Source organism: Myiozetetes cayanensis, unplaced genomic scaffold (genome assembly GCF_022539395.1).
Source record: "Myiozetetes cayanensis isolate MyiCay16 unplaced genomic scaffold, myiCay2020 scf1, whole genome shotgun sequence".
Lineage (NCBI taxonomy): Eukaryota > Metazoa > Chordata > Aves > Passeriformes > Tyrannidae > Myiozetetes > Myiozetetes cayanensis.
The window spans coordinates 46,886,570-46,909,131 of NW_026086604.1; the positions used below are offsets into that span (position 1 = coordinate 46,886,570).

A 22,562-nucleotide genomic window follows, 5' to 3' on the forward strand; every position below is an offset into this window, starting at 1 on the left:
GGCAGGCCCCACTGACGAGCTGTCAGTCATCCCTGCACACCTCCACTCACAATATGCTCAAGTCCCTTCACCAAGTGAAACTGTTACATGTTGTATCCGCTACCAATCTGTACCTGCGGCAGGAGGCAAGACTTGGGCCGTTATTTCCAATAACTCCTGTATCTTGGCCTCTACTAACCCAGGACGCAGCACTCACATTCCTAACACATTTAAATCCGAAGTGGGGCAGCAGGCACAAAGCTGTCACCAACGGCTCTGCAGACAGGAGCTCGCTTCTGAGGTGGCATCTCACCACCCTGGAAATTCACAGCTGTGATTTAACAGCTGAAACAATACAGAGAGTCTATGTCGTTTGCCAAACACTCATCAATCAGAGAGATGTTGGTGAATGGCAGAACCACTACAAGAAATAGCCACAGAACAAGTTGTAGCCAGCTGCCACTTGGCGCCACAAAAATCTCCTGCTCGTTGAGGGAAAACAGCTTGTTCCCATCTATAGACAGCCATGTCCTCAAAATGAAACTCTCACTTCACAGTAACCTGGGACCAAAAAAGTTACCATGTTCACCGTGACTCAGGGGAGTTTCTACATAGCCAAACACATGGAGAGGCTAAAAATAATCACCAATAAAAATAAGCATGGAACCCCCCAGTCATGTAATTAAGGTTCAGACCTTAATTCAGACCAGCTCTTCAGCGGGCAAGCACTTCACTGGAAGTCAATGCTATGAGTTGGAGTTCCATCACCACCCTATTATTTTACCTATAACAGGTAAATCACCCCATCACCCAAAGGGTGAATCAGAAGTGCCTGACACACAGTCCCAACCCTGCTTTGAGAAACCACGCAAAGGCAGTGGTAGTTGGAGAGGCTGCTCTGTCCAATGGGAGCGACCTGACCTCTGCTGGTGCCAAATCCTCCTGCAGCCTGCACTGAAAGCTGCCTCTCCATCCTCCCTTTTATGTTTCCTCCATCCAAGATGAAGCTTCCCATTTCTGGGCTGGGATGACTAATCGCTTTCTCAGAAAAACCGGACAATCTTACAGTGTTATTAAAAAGCTTTATCATTTCCTGAACAAAAAATACCTATCAAAAAATCTGTTACCTAGCAACAATAGTAACAATTATCAATGACAACCACCAGAACAGTCACAATTAACGGCACCCCCAGCCCCCCAGGTCAAAGAGCAAGCTGGCAGCTGAAGCGAGTTAGCTGCTGCCTTCGGTGTCGTTGGTCAGGCTTTCAGCAAGGTCACTTAGCCCAGCTTTGGTCAGCGCCGTGATCAGGTTGTCAGGAGTTGCGTGTGCACCCTCCTGATCCTGCCAGGCCACCAGCAGCTGCTTAGCTCTCATCTTCACATCCTCGCTGTCCAACTCGATCTGCCGGATATCAGAATCCTTCATTTCCAAGTAGGGGGCCAAGGCCTTCCACTGCTCCCCAAGCCTGTTGGCAAATAACTCGATCTGTTCGCCCGTCATGGCTTTGTCCCGTTGTACCTCTGGACCTGGGGGAAAAAGGGAAGGAATCAGTGAGACATAGGGAGCATTTCCTGGCACTGCAAATAATTCTACCCTGATCTGCCCCACTATAAATCTTCTGTTTATTTACTGACAGACTGATTCAGGCCTTTCCTGTGGTTGCTAAAACACTTTCGAGCTCTGAGAGCAGGTTTTTACAGATGTCTTATTACCTGGGATTCAAGAGGAATGTCCCTTATTGCCTGTGATAAACACAGTCTTGCTTTTTATGTTATCTCCTGTTATATTGAGAGAGAATTGCTACATCAGAACTACTTCCTCCAAATAAGAAGAAGAATTTTTATAGGTAGACTACAGTACTGAACACAAGTCAACTATAACATTAAATTACAGAGCGATCTTTAACATTTGCCTTTTGGAACTTTTTAGTCACTTTAGTCAAACTTAACCAAGGTAAAAACCCCTTTTCCTTCCCTTTTTTCTCATGTTCCTATTGGCAGCAGGACTGTAACACTAACTTTAATGTGTAGCCAGTACTTTAAGGAATTTTCTGTCATTCTGGCATTGAGATAAAAACCATGGAATACTGTGCTCTGCTGAGAAGTCAAGTGCTGCAGTGATTACACAGGTGGGTTTGCACATGCATAGCTTATCATGGTCTGCAATCTATGGCTTACCACCTGTGTTTATTTCACAATTTAGAAAAAAATCCACCCAAAGACTGAATTACTTACATATAAAAATTAATCATATTCTTAATTTTTATTAAATATCTCACCCTTGTGCCACCAGAAGAGCCAGCTGGCATGGAGCAGAAGTTTCAATTTTGTCCAGTAATTATCAGTCACACTCATTTATCTGAACTCAGGTCACTACATCAAGGGGAAAGGATGGAAGATCCCGGACAACAGAACAACAAAAGCCCTCAGATCACTTCTCTTAAGTCTAAACCCAGTGGTGTACAGCACACCACAGCTCTGCCATCTTTGCTTTAAGACAATATTTAAAGAAAGATTTACATCTTTCTTTTCACACAGTGGCACCACCAAGGCTGTGTTAATCAGCATTAGGCTAAAGAGAACTTCTCTACTATTGGCAAGGAGACGGTGGAAAAGGTCAAGTGCTGGATGGAAAAGGGCAGCAGAACAGAGATTCACAGAGGCCCAATTGTTTTCCGCTAACAGAAAAAAGCCTTCAACAAAACCACCAGAGGTACCCAGTGTTTGGCTTCCATGCCCTGCATATCCCACCGGCCCACGCTGGATCCAGGAGCTGGCACACAGAGTGACAACACACAAGGGAGAAGGTGGTGTGAGATGAAGGTGTGAATGAGGATGGAAGAGGGCAGATTTACAGGCAAAGGAGATGGAGAAGGACACCTGGGAGAAAGACATACCAGGGTCACAGGCAAGAGACTAATGGAAGGAACAGTTTGTGAAGGGGAATGAGCAAGGGATAATATCTGTCAGGAAGATTGCTCTTCTCACAGAGAAGCTTTTGCCTTTAAGATATTTTAACTGAAGAGGAAGTAAAGATCTCAGAGTTGGAATATATCCATTTTTGAAAGTCCCATAACTATCCACCCCAGCAGGGACTATAGGGAAGCACTTAGCCTGGCAATTAGAGGGCAGAGAGAACAGGAAAGAGGGGCAAGGAATGCTCAGGTAGGTTTGTACACAGTGATACTGGCATTTCAGCTGTAAACACCGACTGACACTGTAAACACACACCACGTAGCAGAAAAGGTGAAAGAGGCTCCCAATCAAACTGCTAATCCACCAAGCTGGATGCTTTCAGCACTGCAGCACTCCATGAGCCTGGGAGGCTGCTACCACTGCCCTGCGTGCTGAAAAGGCTGCACTTTTTGGTATGAACGCTGGTTCAAGTCAGAAATGCTGGGGTACACAGGACTGATGGCCCCCAGTAGAAACCATGTTTAAACACAGCTTCTTCAATACACATCAAGAGAAAAACTGAAAAGACTGAGAACATGCAAATCTTACTTTCATTGTTTTCCTTTAATAAAGCATCATTATCTTCCTCATCTTCATCTTCGCCTGTTTTTATTTCTTCAGAAGGAGGCTACAATGAAAGAACCAAACATCACTGGATGAACTTTGTGTTCAAAGAGAAATTTTACAGCTCTCAGGTTGTCTCAGGGATGTGTGTTAGAATGGAAAACCTGACATGATCGCACATGAGAATTAAAAATTCCCCCACGGTCTCCTGCACCCAAAACACCAGTGACAAGTGTTCTAATAAAACATATTACCAACTAAAAAACCTAATAAAAGTATCCACTGACTTCACAGGATTCCCTCCTTTTCATTCAACTACGCATTACATAGTGAGCTTTATTACTTACTTAAAAAAACCCAAGCAACCAACTTGGAGGCCACTACTGATGTTTTTAAAAAAATTATTATTCACTGATTTTATTCCTCACTTGGGAATTCCCCAAAGTTTCGATACTTTCAAACCTCTGAAAGGTGGCAAACAAATACGCAAACAAGAAACTCTTCAGTCTCTGATTTAGCTACTCATCAGTGGAATAATTTCCTCTTTTCCTACATTTCAGCCACAAGGCCTTACGTGCTTCTTGCCATAACATTTGGTACATGACAGTAACACCAACAGAAATATTGCACACACTGATACCTTAATACATTAAACAAATTACAACACATTTCCCCTCCCTGTATTTTTTCTGAACCTGCTATTAGCACAGAGTTAACTCTGATGGCTGGACAAGCAAGAAACCTATATATTACAACCCAACCTTTACACCTCAGTGGTTTCCCATTACAGACAAGGAAGGTCTCCATACAGAGATAGTTGTTCATATCTGCAAGGAATTGCTGGGTTGTGTGCTAACTCAAAGGCTCAGGAAACACCCCCTTCCCCGCTGCTGGCCTCTCTTATCACTGTGTATAAAGTGATCTGAAAGGCGCCTCCCTGGACTCAAATTTATACTGTTGAACACACAAAGGGTTAATGCCTTATTAAATTTACAGCTCCACAAGGTCTATTTTTATTTTACATATTTTAAAAGTCAGGGAGCTGACAGAAGAGCTCTGGCAAACCTTTCTGTAAAACTCTTGCAACACTTAGCACGGTACCTTCAGCTGGCACACCCTGCCCCTTTTCCTGCCATCCCAATATATTCGAGAGCCATAACGCTGGCTTGGGCCTTCCATAAACGTGGTTTGCACTGCGACACAGAACCCAAGTGGCTGGGCACAAATACATTCCTGCCTACCAACGGGATTGCCACAGCTGTTTTTTTCCACAGAATACAAGGTAGGGCTCAGTAATAATAATAATAATGGCCAGTCTTCGCGAGCGAAGATCCGGGGAAGGTCTTTACACCTTCCAGCCTGCGCATTGGATTTTTTAGGTGAGACACAGTGTGCGTGGAACTGAGCCCACCCTTTAATCCTAAGGTTCATCTGCCGGGGCCAAGCGAGCTTGGACAGTGGCAGTGAGGTCCTCAGGACGTAGATGGGTTGCCTTTTTAAAGGCTAACGAGCTCCATCTGCCCGGGAGTGGCCCTGACCGGGAATCGAACCCGGGCCTCTGCGGTGACAGCACCGCACCCTTACCACTAGACCACCAGGGGCTCCAGGGCTCAGTACTTACTTGGTTAGTCAGTGTCTCTCAGTTTAGCGTTACTGGGATCTTCACAGATCGGACTAATTTTATTTGTAATTTTTACTTTAGTGTACAAACTTTTTTCCTGTTTTTTCCTTCTCTCTGTTCGCAAGTACCAAATGGACTGCAGAGGAACAACCAGGAAGTCATATGGATTCAGCAATTATTATTACAGGATAGTATTACTTACAGGCAGCTCCTTGGCTAATTTGATTACCATGTTTTCTAGATATTCAGGTAAACTCTTAAACTGTTGGTTTGTTGGCTGGAAAAAGTGGGGACTTCTGCGTGCCAGAAGTCTCAGTGCTCTCCAGCCATAGTTAGAATTGTTCACAGCCCTACAATAAAACACAAGTTTGGTTGGCATCTAATAAAAGCACAAAAAAAAAAAAAAAAAAAAGTAGATCTGAGACATTTAGAAATTAATAGAATTCTGTCCAAATGCAAAAATTTTTTGTGCATTACTGGAGTCCTGCACAGATATTAGTATTGCTGACAACAGTCTGTTTTCTTTAACAATCCAAACATGAGAGATGAAAATCAAGTGAAACACGAAGATCAACATACTTATACTTATTTTCAACCATGTTTTCAGGGTCCGCTTGTTCGATAGCTTCTTCAAAAAATTCCTCCAATGTCGGCATATATTCTCTAAAAAATTAAATAAGAAGTTTTAATATGCTTCAAAATCTACTACTATCAAATAGCTGGTTTTCAGTTCCTTCATACACATCTCAAGCTTATCCACTGAACAAAAAAAAGAAATCCTCCAACCAACCCCCTCAAATTTAAGAACTGCAAATTAGCAAAGAATCTGTTTGATACATGTTGCTATAAAATTTATTTACTGCATAACCACTGGAGCGTACCAGCAGTTGCTAGCACTGCCTATTACATACATTTAAACCTTCTGCCATACCAAAAGGTGACATCAACATCTGTCAACAGCATTCACAAAGCTCACGAGTGCTCAGGAGTCTAAAATGGTTGTTCGTTTTGTGCAATTCGACAGGATCAGTAAAACACGGTGATCCCCTCCCACCCCCTTTTCAGTTCCATCTGCTCTTGGAACAGAATAAGTGGTTTCTTCTGACAGGTATTTAAACCAGCACAAAAGGAACCCTGACCCAAAAAAACAACAACAAACAAACAGAAATGATATTTCCAATGATCAGGACAATTTGCTGCTGTGAAGGCTACAGGCCAGAAACTCAGATTACATAAGAACTTATAGGTTACTCTGAGCCAAAATTCTCAGAGGTGCAACAAGCAAGCTCATGATCTGTATTTCTGCTACCTAATGCTGACAGAGATACATCTGCTTCTGCAAGGGAACCTAGTAATTAGCTGGAGCAGGGGGTGAAGCACACTGGTCTATACATTCAATTTGGTTTTGAAAACCGTGTTTTCCCAAGGCAGCAGTGCCCCATGCATGATTTAAGTCTAGCACCATGAAAACCCATCTGATTTGAGCCCTGCTGTGTTATCCCCAAAACAACCATCCAAAAACACAGGTAAGGAAGTATTACCCCATTTGAAGGGAGATGTTAGGAACCAAAGCAAAAACTACGTTCACTCGACCACGTACAGTCATGAAGTCTGTAATAAAACTTGGCACTGAATCCAGACCCCATGGGATCTTCTCTTTCCTGTTTACCATGGCATGCATTTTTTGGTTTGCCTCCATTTGTTTAGATTTTTAATTTTTTTTATTTTTATGTAAATACATTGCAACACAATATAATCACAAACAGGGAATCAAAAGCTTTGGACCCAAACACTTCACCTTCAGCCCTTGGCCTAGTACAGGCAAGTATCCTGTCAGAGGCCTTCCTGTACATCCCAGCTCACAAGAAAGGACAGCAGTTCCTCTGCAAAGCTCTAAACCTCTGGAAAAGCAATTCCTCCGCTCATGACATCTGCACAGCTAGCAGCTCTCCACAGGCAATCAGACTTCAGAGCCACTAGGAGCAGAGCTCTCTTTGGGAACTGTCCCGTTCCTTTTCCAAATTTTCTTACTAGGTATTATATCTGCACAGAAAGGGATTTTGCTATCTCTAACGAAGTTATGTAGCAGAGTACATTTTAAGTATTTCCTACAATTGTGCAAGCAGAAGGGACAACCAATAATTGTGTTTTTCTACCTCTGCAGCACGAGTAGATCCGGTATGCGCTGGAACAATGCCTGCCAGCCAATTTCCTCTTATCTAGCATTGTTCAAAGCACAGGCCTACTTGAAAATCATAGCCAAATAGCATGCTAACTTCATTAGAGCCAGACCTGGCAATCTTCCTTCATTATATAAGGTAATTAATTATAAAATCATGCTCTACAAAATGGGAGTTTTCATCTGGTTTTTAGCTTAGATTTTACTTTTCTAAGCAATGAAAATTACTGACAGCATAAACACCAGAAGAAGTGAAGAAAACTGTAAGGGGATTTCAAGGCAAAGATTCGAACAACTGACTTCTCTCAAGACACAGTGATATGGCACACCCCCTAAGATCACCTTGTATACTTTTGTCAATTTTGTAGTAATTGTAATTCTCTAATTAAAGTGCTGAAAGTCAGCTTTAGACAATGACACATCCAGTTTTTACCTACCTACTCTCAGATTTACAAGCTTCCATGTTATCGGGACATAAGTTCCAAAGGCGGGTCAGTTCCTCACTGAAAAGAGAAGCATAAACACACATCGAACTCCACATTCATCATTCTACACCTACACACTGTTTAAATGGGATCTAGAAAGATGGTTATAAGGAAAGGAAACCTACTGCAAGTTTTAAAAGAATGATATATCCCTTGGCTGTTCTTTCCTGGCAGTTCCAAAGTAAGGAAGTTCAAAAATTACTGTATAGAAAAAAACAGACAGTGGAAAACCCCCTCCACAAAATACCCAAAACCAACTAACCAACCCAAACCCAGAAACCCTGTAAAGAAAAAAGAAATCCAACGTACTTCCCCATAAGGATTTTTTTGTTTGATCCTTTTCCTAAGAAGTCCTCTGGAGCTGGCCTCTTTCTCACAGGCCTCATTGGTTTAGAATCAGGAGGTCTAAAATAAAAAAAGATGCTCTTTAGTATCAAACCACAAATATTTCGAGAGTCAAAGAAATCCATTTCACCTTAAGATGGTGCCAAGTTAAATCATAATGAAAGTAATCAGAAGGACTGTGAGTCTCAAGTGGAAGGAGGCAGGACAGAAGAGAAGAGAGAAGGCAATGTAAGGATAAAGAAAGGAATCTGCCAGACACCAAAATTAGTTCACTCAAAAATGTAAAGGTCTACCAGAGTCCCAATACAGAAAAAGAAGGAAATCACATTTGTGCCAGCAGCACATGTAAGTATGATCTACCCTGCTGCTGGGATCATCTGCTCTATGATTGCAAGGTCTCTTTCCCCAGCTGCACCTGATTTCATGGGATCAGAGAATGGAGATCCCAGACCACTGAGGTTAGGGTAAGACCTACCCAAGCTGAAACTCTGGATGAGATCTAAAGGAGGAGACAGAACATTTACAAAAGTCAAATTTCATAGCTGAACTTCCCCAAAAGCCCCCCACAACAATCATTTCTCTCTTCTCACAGTCCCCCTCCCTTTTTCTTCAAACAGCTTAAGTCATGAAGAGGTGGCTGCACCTGATCTCTCCAATTTCAAAAGATAATGACCCAGATGCTCCTTACCACAAAGAGGCTACAGTTTTGTGTGTACAGTGAAGAAGGATGGAAGATGGATGTTTGGTCACCCTCCTCAAAATAGTCTAGCAGACATCTGGAGTTCAAGTTTTGCCACTAGTTACCAACACCTCTCAGTGGTGAAAGCCACTTGTCACTCCCTTTCAGGTAAGTGATCACCACCAAGTGGCAAACTTAGTAAGAGAACTCTTGCACAAGCTCCAGGTATGCTGCCCTGCCACGGCCATAATGCCAAAGGCTTCATTAGAGGCAATCCAAAGGGGTATATGGGAAAGTCAGGCATTAACTTTTTCAGCCTGGGGTCTGCCGAAAGCAGGAGGGGACACAACCCGCTCCAGTCTCCTCACTACTAAAAAATGTTGCCATGAGACAGTGAGGAATGCACTCCTGAGAGCCCACACATCCATAACCACCTCTTCCCTGACACAATGGAAGCCTTAAGTCTTTTGGCAAAAGTCTAAGAGCCTTCTGCACATGCTGAAGGGACAGGTAGCTATACAAATCTCAAAGTTTTGAGAATGGTTAACACTTCTATGGGTACCATACTCTGAAGTGGAACCACCATTTCAAACAAGCAGCAGAAAGCTTCTACTTCCTAATACAGTTACCTTTCTTTCACAAAGCTTGGGCAGCCCTCGTTTTTCCATGAGTTCCAGTTTTCTTCTGTATTTAATATATGCTGGAGAAACACAGAAAATATGGCACATTATTAGGGTCATAATCAGTTTTGGAGTTAATTCCAGAGGTTTTAAGTGAGCTACTAAAATCAAGGGGAATACTCTCGTTGTAGGTTGCGTATTTCAGTCACTACTTTGAAGGTCATCAGTATAATCTTCGACACCTGGTTTAATTTATTAAAAAATAGTATATCTCCTCACTTCAATAACTGTAGGAAATGTTTTATTTCTCCTGGTCTAAACAAGAAAATAGATGTAGTCAAAGTAAAGGAAGAAAGGGAAGCAAGAAGATAACATTTTTTTTTTTAAACTTTGCTTTTATCTTATTTCCATGTCTTTAGGCACTGCACTCCTACCTGCAAAGATTTCTTAGTTTTTAATAACCAATCTGTCCTGTATGTAGACATGCATATATACATTCATATTTCCATTTCTCTCCAGGAAAAGGAAGAAAAGAGCATTAAAGAAAACACAGGAAGAATATGACTACAAAATAAAACGACGAGACCTTTTTTTACTGAGACGAGGTAAAAGTTCTCTCAGATATAACACCCGTGTTCCAAAACCTAGTTTAAGCTGAAACTGCTTTTTTATGTGCTATATAGACTTTGTTCAGACAGGCATTAATGTACTTACCTCTACCATTTTTGAGAACCTTTCCCCATCAGGAGGATTTTCTGAAAGGAGCTATGAATAAGAGAAAAAAAAGTGAACCTTTTGCATTGTATCTGTAGCAGAATATGCAGGGAAAAAAAAAAACAACTAAAGAAAATGCTGGTTACTGCTTCAAAGGTGGCTGATACAATATTGCATGCTAAATATTCTTCCATGCCACTTTTATGCAAGTAGATACCGTACCAACCTGGTAAACCGCTTTGGTAGTATCTTCTATCCAAAGAGACTGTTCATCTGTTAGAACATAGTTTGAACTAGAATGGAAAAACAAAACAACACAACAAAAAGTGTCACTAAATCAGCTGGGGTTTTTTTGTTTTTTTTTTTAATTTTAAGAGTTTACTACACATCAAAATAGTGTTGAGGACACGTCATTTACACTACATATCTTCTGAGGGGTGTTAGCGGGGATCTGAAAAAAGAGCTTTGAATTTGCTCTGGTCTAGTCCCAGGGACTGACCATTTATTAGTTTATGGAATTAATTGGTTCTGCTTGGGGAATTTACTTTCAAGGTTTAGATTCATCCAATAGGAAGCCCATTTGTGTGATTCTAGATCACACCTTGATGTTGGACCCAAAGCACAGCAAATGGGGACAATGAAAAGCCTCACCTCAAAAAACTCAACAAGTGTTATATACATATATATATACACCACTTGTATCTCATACCATCCTTGATCACTGATAAATGAGTGCTTTTAATGAACATCTTAACGAACTGTGATTGAAATGACTGACTGTCACCTCAACACGACTGAACAGCAATTCAGAAGACCTGAATTCCATTCCTCTCTGGCACTGGACTGCCTTGGTAAATAATCTCTAGAATTAGGATGATGATCTTAACCTAGTTTACAAAGTTCTTTAGAAGCTATTTATAAAAAACACCATATTGCAGGTGAAAGAAAGCTGCTTTGTTAATGATGTCAATCATTATGCACAAATATGGCCAAGGCACAGGAAATGAACAGAGGTAGAATTTTCTTCAGCGTAACACTGAGATTAGGAAAAGATAGGGTTTGGTTCTGTCCCGTTAATATATAAAAGCAACAATCACCATTGTTATTTCTTGCTGATTTAGAATTCTGTGGCACACTAGGAAAAAAGAAATCAGCAACCAGTGCCACATTACAAACTCAATATAAATTCAAAATGATGCCACACAGAGGTAACTTGCACTGGCCTAACAACTTGCTGCTGCCAAAGAGAGTCTCCTCCCTGTATTTACCAATCCAAGGCTCCAAGTTTCACAAGAACCTCAGAACAAGGAGACAAACTCTATTTTGGTTTATCCCCAAGTCCCCCTCCCCAAAACACAAAATATTTTCACATTACCTTTTAAATTTGACCTGCCCCTTTAGATACTGAAATAGTATGAGGTACTGCAACAAGATGTGACGCCGGAAGTTACTGTCACTCAACTGTAAATCCATCAGCTAAACAGCAACAACAAAAGAATTACACATTAATGAGACCAAACATGAGTAAGTGAAAAAATACACCAAATGTTTCTGACAAACTCCAGGGGAACTATTTTTAAAACCAGATCATGATCAGCCTATTCAGTATCACCTGCACTTTCTGGACAGCGCTTCATAAGGTACTTCATAAGATGGGTAAACTGTCATCTAGCACACTTTAGGAAAGGGCATCAAAATTTCTAATGAAATCATTTCCTTGAAAGCATGAAGAACTTCTTGTAAAAGCACCCCTAGATTTTTGTTTAACAATTTCATAGTGCTGGATTTAACAACATTCACTTTGAAGTGAACAAGATTTTGGAAAAACCAATATTCAAATATTTCAGCAACCAAAGGACAACTCATTCCCTTTTCCTATTAACTACTTGCTATTTGCTACAACATGAGGATTTGGCTACCACAGAAGTGTTGACTTCATCAATGCTTGCACAGTGACACACTGCTTGGTTTCTATCCTGTAAGTTGCAGCATGATAGATCATACAAAGTGAACAACTGAAGAAAAAGGCCTTTGACTTTTGGGTGTTGATTAGGTTCTGTGTCTTCTATAACACATTATTTAAAAATTTTCAATATATAGGTGGAAGACCTATGATGAATTTACCCACTCTTGTAGTTCAGAAAAACTCATGCTGCACTGGGATTGACTTTCTGTCATCTATCAATGCATGCATTTAAAAGTTTAAGTTACACAGTGTTCCATAAAGAAGACAAAAATTTTACGATTAAATTCAACAGAGCTCTGTAATTTTGGCTTTACACTAACAGAGTAAAACCCTCTCAAATATTTTTGAAAGCAATTTTAAACAAGACTATTATGGAGCAGAAAATATAGTTAGCACATCAGACAAGTTTTGAAAAAGTAATTCCAAAGGCAACAAACAGATCTTAAGGTATTTACTGTTTAAACTTCTCTTTACAAATGCACCATTACAAATTAAATGCAATAAACAAATGTCAGCTTTACTGCAGACTCTTATTACAGAAATAGAAGTCCCTGGATCATTAATTAACAGAGGTAATCCAAAAATTAATAAAATATATTAAGTCTATCTAAATAAAGTGATCAAACAGCGCAATGGGATACTAAAAGAAACTGCAGAGCCTCTATCTGTGGAGTCATTCAAAACCCAACTGGACAAAGTGCTGATCCACTGCTCCAGCTGAGAGCTTTGAACACGGAGGCTGAACTAGACACAGGTTCCTTCCAACCTCAACTAGCCTGGGATTCTGCAAAGAGAAATCACATACCTTTTCACTAGTTAGGAACTTTGCAAAATATACATGTTCTCCTCCTGTTTTTAGTTCTTCCAACTTTTTTCGGGAAGCCTGAGTGTCATCCAACTTGTAACTTTTGAACACAGCCAAAACTTCTTCTGAGTACTATGAAACAGAGTTATTTACCCCATGAAAATCATACAAAACCTTTGTAGTTAGAGAACTACGCTAGACTTAATGCCAAGCAAGTAAAATAATTTGCAAACTTGCTACCAGCCCACTGAAACAACACATTTGCTACAAATACGTAGGATCTTGCTGAACACAAACGACGGCGAAAGTGTTATCGTGTCGGAATGTCTAATCATATGGAATATTTAAAATATGCTAAGAAACACAACATTTTGGGTTGTGAACAGTGCACAGCTGCTTGGTTGTTTGGATGTCATGAAGCAAAAAGGTTCATGTGATGGTAGTGCTACATTAATTAAAAAATTGCACCTGAAAGACTTAAAACTGGCCTTCTTCAGTTTTTGAACTGCATATGTAGTGTGTTTGTATGGTTTGTTTTTCTTCCTTTTTTTGACCCCATTAGTAGATCTCATTAACTAGATTTATATTAGGATGTCTGAGCAGATGTCACCTTTTATTACTAGAGCACAGAGAATGAAGATCAAAAAAACCCAGGCTTCTTGCTATTAAATAAACACTGAGTGACAAATTGTGAAGGAACAGTAGCTTAGCAATGAATCACCCTCAATATTCATACTAAGCAAAACTGAAACAGCTAGCTGAAGGGGACATTCAACTCATTGCTTCTATAAAGACATTTGCTTCACTAGAAACCAATAATCTTCAGAATCCCACTGGGATCAATATGACTATTCAAACGTATGCTATTTATCTGCTCAGAATAAAAAAAACAAAACAAACCCAGAAGTTCTACTTTTTGCAGCTGATAAATCACAAAAAAGGTACTTGTGGCATTGTTGCATTGTGGCAATGTTTTCAATGACACTTTCCAAGGGCCTTTGAACTGTTCTGTGCTTACACAGTCACTCTGCTACTCGTATAACAATGACTTTTACTAGGCTGAATGGTTGAAAGTATGTACTCAGACTACCTTAAGGAAAGTTTTCCATGACACCTTCTCATAGCACTGCACAGGATTTCTGAAATAATCTTGAAGCGACCAGAATTTTCTATACAGGTTATAATCTATTGGAATGGAACTGCAGAAAAAACAAAAACCCACAAATCATATTGAAAGTGATATCCTAAATTCAAGTCCATTCAGGAACGCACAACCCCAGAAAATATAATTCATTTCGGAAGTGAATTAATGAGTCTGTAGTGAACCCCTAGACAGAAATCTGTAACTTAGAATTTCTTCCCAAAAGAGTTTTCCATCCAGTCTATTGCTACTTTCTCATCATAAAAGCAAAAATAGTACAAAAAAGGGATCCTAGGAGTTTTTCAGTATCTGGGAGATGAAGAGGAGTACAGCCTTTTCTTCTAAAAGCATATACAGCATATATTCAAAATCCCTGGATACATCTTATCACAACAATTGTTGACAAGGGAATTTGGAAAACTGTCAAAACCAGAGTGGTTCTCAGACAGGGGATGCAACTTTTTCAAATCTGTACATTTCTTTCTCCTCTAGGCAACCCCACTTAAACAGTTAAGCCACTCTTAACTGATTAGATACTAATCTTGAGAGGCAGGAGGTAAAGAGAATTCTGACCACAACATCTAAAGATATTTCCCAAACAGCATTTTACTTTCACTTTACAAAGCTTTGTTTAAATTTTTTAAATTTCTGTAAACTCACCAACTTGTTGGTGCTTCATCATCTCCCATTTCACCTTCTTCTACGTCCATTCCTTCTTCTCTCTCCTCAGTGTGCTAACAGGAAAAAATAATTTAAAACTCATGCAAATACCACCACAATTTGGATACAGTTCTCACAGCGTTCTTTTTTATAAAGGTACCATTATATTTTAGATCAGAAAGCTTAAGCTGGTAACTCAAAAGATCTCCAAAGTACTATTACCATAAAATGTGCAACAAATTCTTGTCTTAATACCTTACTAAACTTTGCAACGACAGCCTGACTTCTCCTGGAAAAAGCTGAAGGGACTGCTCTATCCTCCGTACACTGTGGGGAAAACTTTGCACAGTAAGTGACACTGCTTATTCCTCACAATCAAATCAACCTTGTTCCCCTCAAAGCACACAGTTTAATGTACCAGGTAACATGCCCATGTCCCAGACCAACAGCTCAGCCTGGAAAAGGGACAACCAAGTGACAAACATTAACTAAGTCTCAACCATTAAGTACAGTAGCGCATTTTTGTGCAAACAACCTTACATGTTTACTGCAGAATGAGTGAAAAATGACATAGGAATTTTCACCTTCTGTCCCAGAGTGCTCTCGTGCTCGTTGGTATTGAAAACAGTGACATTTTCCAGGTTGAACTGACTCTGCAGGTTAAGTCCTGTGAAAAACATAGGGTCAGTCTTAGAAGCTTTGAAGTTCCCAAGTCTGTTCATTCAGCTGATTGTTTATGAGATGCTGATACTAAATTCTCAGTATTCAAAGCTTCTCACAAGCATTCAAAGCTTGTGTTCAAAATCAAAGCAAGTGAAAGTCACAAGAACTAAGATAAAAGCACAAAGTGAACTTCTCCAACTGGATTTAGTCTGCAATCATCACAAACTTTAAAAATTGAGCATATTTAGTCTTGTTTAGATGTTAAGTGTGATGCAATGCAAAAAAATCTCACCTGACTTTTCTGAAAGCGGAAATAACCTAGCCAAGAACAGCTGAATTCTTCCACAGAAGACTGTGTTTTGTGACTTAGATAATCTTCTTAGGAGGTCTAAATATTGTAAAAAGTAAAGAATGTTAGTAGTTATCCCTCTTTTCATTTCTCATGCAATAGAATTCAAGCCTTGCTAATTACATGACCTACAGAGCTAATGAATGGAAGCTCAGATTTGTAAATTTAAATGCTGGTAACTCTCTCAGATCACACATTCTTTCCAAACGCATTCTACCAATCCTCCTGACACCTTTAACACCAATAAAAAATAAGTTCAAATGAATCCTATTCTTTTATAGTGACCCCCACCAATGAAAAGAGTTCCCTGAGGCCAGAACGACTTTTATGTTAATTAGCAAGACTCATGAATATCTGCTGAGTGATGCAACTTATAACTTTATTACTTATGGAACACATCTGAATTTAAATTAAATCATTAAATTCACTTTCATTTGCTGAGAAGGGAAGTTCTTTAATTTTGCTCCTCCTCCCCGTTGCCCCCAGAAACTACAACTCACCATTGCACATTCGTAGCAAATAATTTTTCCCTGCAGAGTAAAATGTATTCTGAAACAGAGTAAAGGTATTTAGAACATTTAGAACCTTCCTGAGCAGATATTAACCCAATTAAAAGCAATGACTAAGTATGAGTCACTCCTACTGATAACTCTAAATTCGAGTCTTCCTTTAGATAACAGGCAGGTTTCACAAACAGGCAACATAAAAATATGCAGTCTCACAAATTCCAAGAAAGCATAAAACACATTTAAATCCAGCCTTCATACAGAAAAACCATGTGTGACAATGAACTATAAGAACAGCATCCAGTTTTTTTTCCTGGAACACGTTAATTTTTACTCTCATTGCCTTTATTATTCCATGTATTAATTATACAAATAAGCAAAGAACACTCATAAAAGATTTAGAGCGTTCATAGTACTAGTAATTTGGCAACAGAAGAAAGATATTGGTAGATACTTGAATCAATGATAAAGAACAGTTTGTGACTGTGAAGGGCCACAATGTTATCTGAAACAGAGCAGCCTGAATTAATTGCTATGGGAAGTAGTCCTGGTTAGAAAATGCAGCTTAGGAAAACTCTGAGAAAGTAGAGTTATTTTCAGGTGCTGCCTACAGAGTTGCTGTCAACCTGTCGATGCAAAGACAGTTAAAATCCATTTGTAAAAATGGGTCAGGCAGACAGAAGCTTTGGCAAAACTATATAACATTTTGGAAAAATACCTACTGATTTCCATGTAGCAACATTTTTCTCCACAAAAGTGAAAATTTTGTCACACTGATCCAAAGGGAGGCAATCCAGAACATCCCCCAAAAGCACAAAAGGAGTTGATGCAGTGCAGATACCTAAAAGGAACAAGGAATATTTTATTCAACAAATTTGAACTGAAATGCAAAAAATTAAGATGCATGGCACTTGAGGGACATTATATTAAACAAAAAAAAAAGTAAGAAAAAAGTTCTCCTAGGTTCCTACAAACCCTAACAAAAAGCTTGGGCTAAAGCATGAACTTTCATTAAAGCTTTTTCTATATACAGACATACTCAAAAGAGCTTTACAAGAGCTTTGCACTAAGGTAAAACAGATAATAAAAAGTAACTGTTCTAAAGACCTCAAAGTCTGAAACAATGTCGCACCTGTTTGCAGACTGCAAGTGAACTCTTTCAGACTTCTAAATCCACAGTTAGTCAGTCTGCACCCACCCATGAAGCCTGAGAGCCTTTTCCTCAAGTAAAGCACTGCTAAAGTAGTGCTCCAAGTCTGTCTATCCATGCTTGTAGGCAGTATCAGCACTCCTCGTAATCACAGGTCAAGTTATTCCACAGTTCATGAAACATACATGTAGTTGAGCTACACCTACTAAAAGAAACCAGTATTTTATCTGTAATGTGAACAAATAAACAAGGTGAAGAGCGCAAAATACACTTCTGAAGAGATCAGCACGCTGATTTCTGACACAAAAGACAGTTACAGAAACAGATTCAAGTATCTAAAAACCAGCCATGTACTGCCTCAGTGGTCTCATCTCTGAAATTTTGATGGGATAAATCTAAGCATTTTAGAGTGGACAAAGACAGAAAATGCTCTAATCACGCTGCAAACAAAACTATGCATCTTTCTCAATCAAAAAACAGAAGAAAGATTCCAACACAAATGTCACACATATAATTGAATTTGATTATATTATACCTAATTTCTCTTGTGAAACAAACTTAATAACCACTAGCATAAGGGCCACATATTACAAAAGCTAGCCACTCTAGGTGACTTACAGAAACCAAGATTTTAAAATTCTCCTAAATGGTCTCTAAAACTGCCAACAAATTCAAAAGAAAGATGCTCACCTTCTGTGACTCCATTAATAGCAAGAGATATAATTGCCAGGAGATTTTCACATGGAGCTTTGTTTATCTAAACAAAGAAAACAGTGTTAAACTTCTCTATTCTGACCTAAATACATCTAACAAAACTAAAATTCTTGTCTTCAAGTAGGCAAATTTTAAACAAATACTGATGTTCAACTTCCCAAAACTTCCAACTACCTATTAAATGTGACCTGTCAGTTAACTATATGAAGTTTTTACTGAGTAAGCAACCTTACCTGACTGCTTCCAGCCACTAGAGACCCTAATGTGCAGTCATTTACCCCTGAAAATTAATACTCCACATTCAGACTTCATTCAAGCATTAATTTGATCGTATTTGATTCCTTTCCATCTTTCTTTTCTGACAAGCTGACAAGGCAGCTTTGTTACATGTTAGTAACAAATCACAGAATCACACAATGGTTTGGGTTGGAAGACACCTTAGAGATCATCTTGTTCCAAGACCCCTGACATGGGCAGGGACACCTTCCACTAGACCACAACTTCTCTGGGCAACCTGTGCCAGTGCCTCACCACCCTCACAGTGCAGAATTTCTTCCAAATATCTGATCTAAACCTACCCTTTCCACCCACTCTTAAAGTACAGTTGTAGAACAATGCATATTTATGAATCAGAATTTTAAGACAGAGCAGACATTCATAAGCATTACAAAGACCCGCTGGAAAAGGCTCAGCCAACAGCTCTTACTACAGTGTGTTGTCTGTAAATTCTACCAATCTCTTTGAACCTTTCATATTCAATCTTAATTACCTAACTACTACGTAGTTCATGTTTGTTTTAATAAACAGTGTTTTCTTACACTAAGTTGCTATTAAATTAATATATTAGCCTGCAAACAGAAATTTGAGGTTCAACAAGAGATAAGCTGCAGCAGTTCATAGTACTTACTATTTCTTCTTCCACAACAACTCTAAAAGCTTGATCCAAGGTGCACTTCTTTTCATTTTCACTGAAATGCAAACATTTCACCTTAGTTAGTAACAACCATTAGGGACAAGATCACTAAAAGCTGTCTGAATAGGCACTTTTTAAAAGTAAGTGACATTTACTTACCTCCCAGGAACCTGGTTAAATGCGCTCAACAGCGGCTTGATGCTTTTGTTAATCAGAGCCTCTCTGGTGGACGTCTACCAAAATGCAAAGAAAGAAAATACAAACAAACCCCGCACAAAACCAGAAGGATGTCCTCCTTCCTCTGACAGCGGAGAGAAACACTAAGGAATCTTTCTGCCCCACGTGTCAGTTTACAGCGGGAACTTCCTAACAAGAAGGGCAAATAACAAGCGTGTAGGAAATCAGTCATGTGAGCTGGTAGGGCATCACACCTCAAACCTGGGCTAACAGTGTGGTGAAAACAGTATTTCTAAGGGAAATGTCTAAGGTCACAACATACTGCTGTATCTACCGCAGTCTCACGTGCCGCACGCACAGCTTCAGGTGACTGTGGTGATCTGGGACACGAATCACAGAATATTCCGAGTCGGAAGGGCCCCACGAGGATCATCGAGTCCCTCTCCTGGCCCTGCACAGACAGCCCCAAGAATCGCACCCTGTCTGCCTTCAAGGGAGTCAACAGCTCCCAACCGTGTATCACCTGCAAACTTACTTAGTATCCCTTGAAGTCCTGCACTCAGGTTGTTTATGAAAACGCTGAAGAACACACGACTCCCGCTAACGAGATGGTCTAAACATTAACACTTCCTGTTACGAAATTGATCTGATGGATCGAGTGCCTGTGCCTAGAACACTTCCCGCCCCCTTGTCCTACAAACTGGGCCGCAAACGAAGGGATCCAGAGGCCGGGGCACACACGCAGCTCCCCTGCTCCGGCAAGGGAAAAGCACCATTCAGCAGAGGCGCAAAGGAGATAAAAGCAATACGCTCGGACGTTTTTGCCGTATTTTACAATTAATTTATGTTACTCTAAAGGCTGATCCCCGCCTCGGCTGTGCCGATGCGCGGCCCCACCCTCACCTCACTCCCACACCGCTGTAATTCAGCTCCGTGAAGGAGCGCCCGGACCGGGCCCGCGGGCCCAGGCACAGCCCTACACCGCAGCTTCCCGCCCGCTCAGGCCCCGCTCCGAGCGGCAGGCCCGGAGGAGGGAATGGAGGGATGGGGAGGCTGGGGGAGGCGGGGGAGCCTCACCGTGAAGCGGAGCCGCGCCTCGGGCAGGCTGAACAGCGGCGGCGACATCTTCCCGGCCGGGCGGCGCGCGGCGATGACGCCATCGCACCCCCTCCCTCCGCGGGAAGGGCGAGGAGGCGGGAGGAGCGCCCTGCTCGTGGGCGGGATGGCCGCGGAGCCAGGGAAACTGGGCTGGGTTCCGTTGGGAAACACCTCCGAGGCCACCCGGTCCGACCGTTAACCCAGCGCTGCCAAGCCCGCTGCTACACCCCGTCCCCAAGCGCCGCATCCACACGCTGTCTGAGCGCTTCGGGGATGGGTGGTTCCACCGCTTCCCTAGGCAAGCTGTTCCAGCGCCTGACCACACTCGCAGTGAAGCAATTGTTCTCAATTTCCAACACAAAACCTCCTCCCCGTGAGGCCATTTCCTCGTCCTGTTCCCTTGTTACCTGGACGGTGCTCTCCCATTCCCCCCCGCCCCTTTGCCACAACCTGCTCTCGGATGGTCGTACGGAGCGATAAGGTCTCCCCTTGATGTCCAGGTTTTAGAAACATAAACTACTTGTCGGCAGAATTGCCTTCTTGAAGTTTAAGGGCTCGATACGCTTCGATGGTCTCAGACCTAGGGGGAGGTTAACAAAGCTCAGGGAGAAAGGATATGCCACTGATAGTGGACACAAACAATGCAGAATTTACAGGGCACAGGAACATTTGGCAAAACTCTCCAGATGAGGATGAAACTAACAAAGCCATCTCAACAACTGTGCTGAAATCAGTTCCAACTGGGTAAGAGGTAATTTGAACAGGGGGAGATCGCAACCGCTGACTCGTAGCCCACCGACTCAAGAAATCCACCTACCCAAGAAACCACCGACCCAAAAGAAAAGACTGAGCTTGTGGACTAATTAGTACAACATCACGGGGAATCATTTAACCAGTGGAAGATAGAATACCTATTAATAAGAGTACTATCTAACTTGTAGCCAATGAACATTAATGCCTTTGTTTGCTACGATGTATAAATAGTGGAAAGTTTGGGTAGTCGGTGTGCTGGCTTTGTGGACTTGCCACCCAGAACACCTTGGTGTCCAGAACTGTAAATAAGATTGGCCTCTTACACACCAGGTGAAAAAACCTATTTTGGGACAACATCCTCCTTTTCTCCAGTCTGAACACTTTCAGTTTCCTCAGCCACTCCTCATCAGACTTGTGCCCTAGACCCTTCACATTTCACTATGGCCAAAGTGAAAATTATTTTACAGATGTGGCTGGTGGTTTTTTGGGGTTTGTTTGTTTGTTTGTTTGTTTGTTTTTAATTGATAAACCACCCTAGAGCCAGAGTATGCCACCATTTTCAAAGCATCACTGAAGTAAGAATGATAAGGTATTTTTATATCACTGGTAAAATCACTTCCTCAATGCTGACAATTTACAGGTTGAGCCTACGGATACGTCCTAAATGACAGAAATATTTCCAGCAGAAATTACACTTTTCATGAACACAGAATCAGAATAATAAAATTGTTTGTGTCAGAAGGGACCTGGAATGTTTCCAGGGTTGTCTCATCTTCCCCCTCTCTAGGCAATGTGTTCCAGTGTTTTACCTCTAAGTTATGGTATGCAGTGTTCCAGTATATGCTTTGGTTTCTGTTAACAAGCTAAGAGCAGAAGTCTTTCCCAGTGTCCAGCTTTGCAGGCTGAAGGCTCCAGCTTTTCTCCACTGTGCACCAGTGGGCTGGGATGAGCCCTTACTGCCTTGCTGGTAGAAAGGACTGCACATATGCTTTGGACTGAGCTGGCTGGGTCAGCAGGTTAGCTCATCCCTGCCTGCCCATGGTCTGTGTACACTCAGCCATTCATGTCTGCATTGCTCTTAGGACCCTTTCCAGCAGCAGAGCCACCTGGGCCAAGGCAGTGTGGGGTTAAAAGCGCTTTTTGGGGCAGTTGATGTATGAGGCAGAAGAAAACAGCTCAGTCAGCAAAGTTGAGTAAAGAACTGCCATGGCTTCAGCCTGTGTTTTAATTCAGAGAACTGCTAGAAAGCCAAGCCCCAGTGTAGTTTCCCAGGTTTCCTTAGCCTGATGTTTGGTGTCTGGGCAAAAATCTTGGGTACTGCCAAAGTCTTGTTCATGAATAGGGAAAAACTCAGACATCCAATATCTTGCTCATATCAAAAGAGGCAAACAATATTACAATAAAATTTATGGTTATTATTACAAGGAAATAAGGAAATATTTAAAATAATGTATTAAAAAATCATAGGAGTATGTAGTTAGGGTGGGTTTTTTGTTGTTGGTTTTTTTCCTGGTGTCGTGTAGCTG

General features: G+C 41.0%; 1 protein-coding gene across 2 annotated transcripts; it reads right to left on the minus strand.

Moving 5' to 3' along the window:
• Nucleotides 1-1,041: 1,041 nt before the first annotated feature.
• Nucleotides 1,042-20,400, minus strand: THOC1 (THO complex subunit 1). Of its 2 annotated transcripts, XM_050316423.1 has the most exons (22): nt 20,263-20,400; nt 19,168-19,241; nt 19,003-19,063; nt 18,072-18,138; nt 16,954-17,072; nt 16,226-16,274; nt 15,669-15,764; nt 15,298-15,380; nt 14,714-14,787; nt 14,003-14,111; nt 12,913-13,044; nt 11,517-11,617; nt 10,368-10,434; nt 10,142-10,192; nt 9,437-9,507; nt 8,604-8,627; nt 8,093-8,188; nt 7,736-7,801; nt 5,699-5,782; nt 5,322-5,469; nt 3,484-3,562; nt 1,042-1,506 (listed from the first exon to the last, which is right to left on the minus strand). In XM_050316423.1, the coding sequence occupies exons 1-22, from the start codon at nt 20,308-20,310 to the stop codon at nt 1,211-1,213; spliced, it is 1,995 nt and encodes a 664-aa protein (XP_050172380.1). In that variant the 5' UTR covers nt 20,311-20,400; the 3' UTR covers nt 1,042-1,210. The 2 variants fall into 2 exon arrangements, with proteins under 2 accessions (XP_050172380.1, XP_050172388.1); XM_050316431.1 differs by lacking the exon at nt 8,604-8,627.
• Between the last annotated feature and the right edge of the window lie 2,162 nt (nt 20,401-22,562).

Bases quoted from the DNA above. Each gene is read 5' to 3' on its own strand.
- THOC1 (XM_050316423.1), bottom strand. From the start codon at position 20,310: ATGTCGCCGCCGCTGTTCAGCCTGCCCGAGGCGCGGCTCCGCTTCACG. The intron at 17,073-18,071 runs GTGAGCATCTTT...TGTTCCTTTTAG, and splicing joins TATTAATGGAGTCACAGAAG to GTATCTGCACTGCATCAACT. The intron at 13,045-14,002 runs GTAGTCTGAGTA...TCTGTTTCATAG, and splicing joins CATGGAAAACTTTCCTTAAG to TACTCAGAAGAAGTTTTGGC.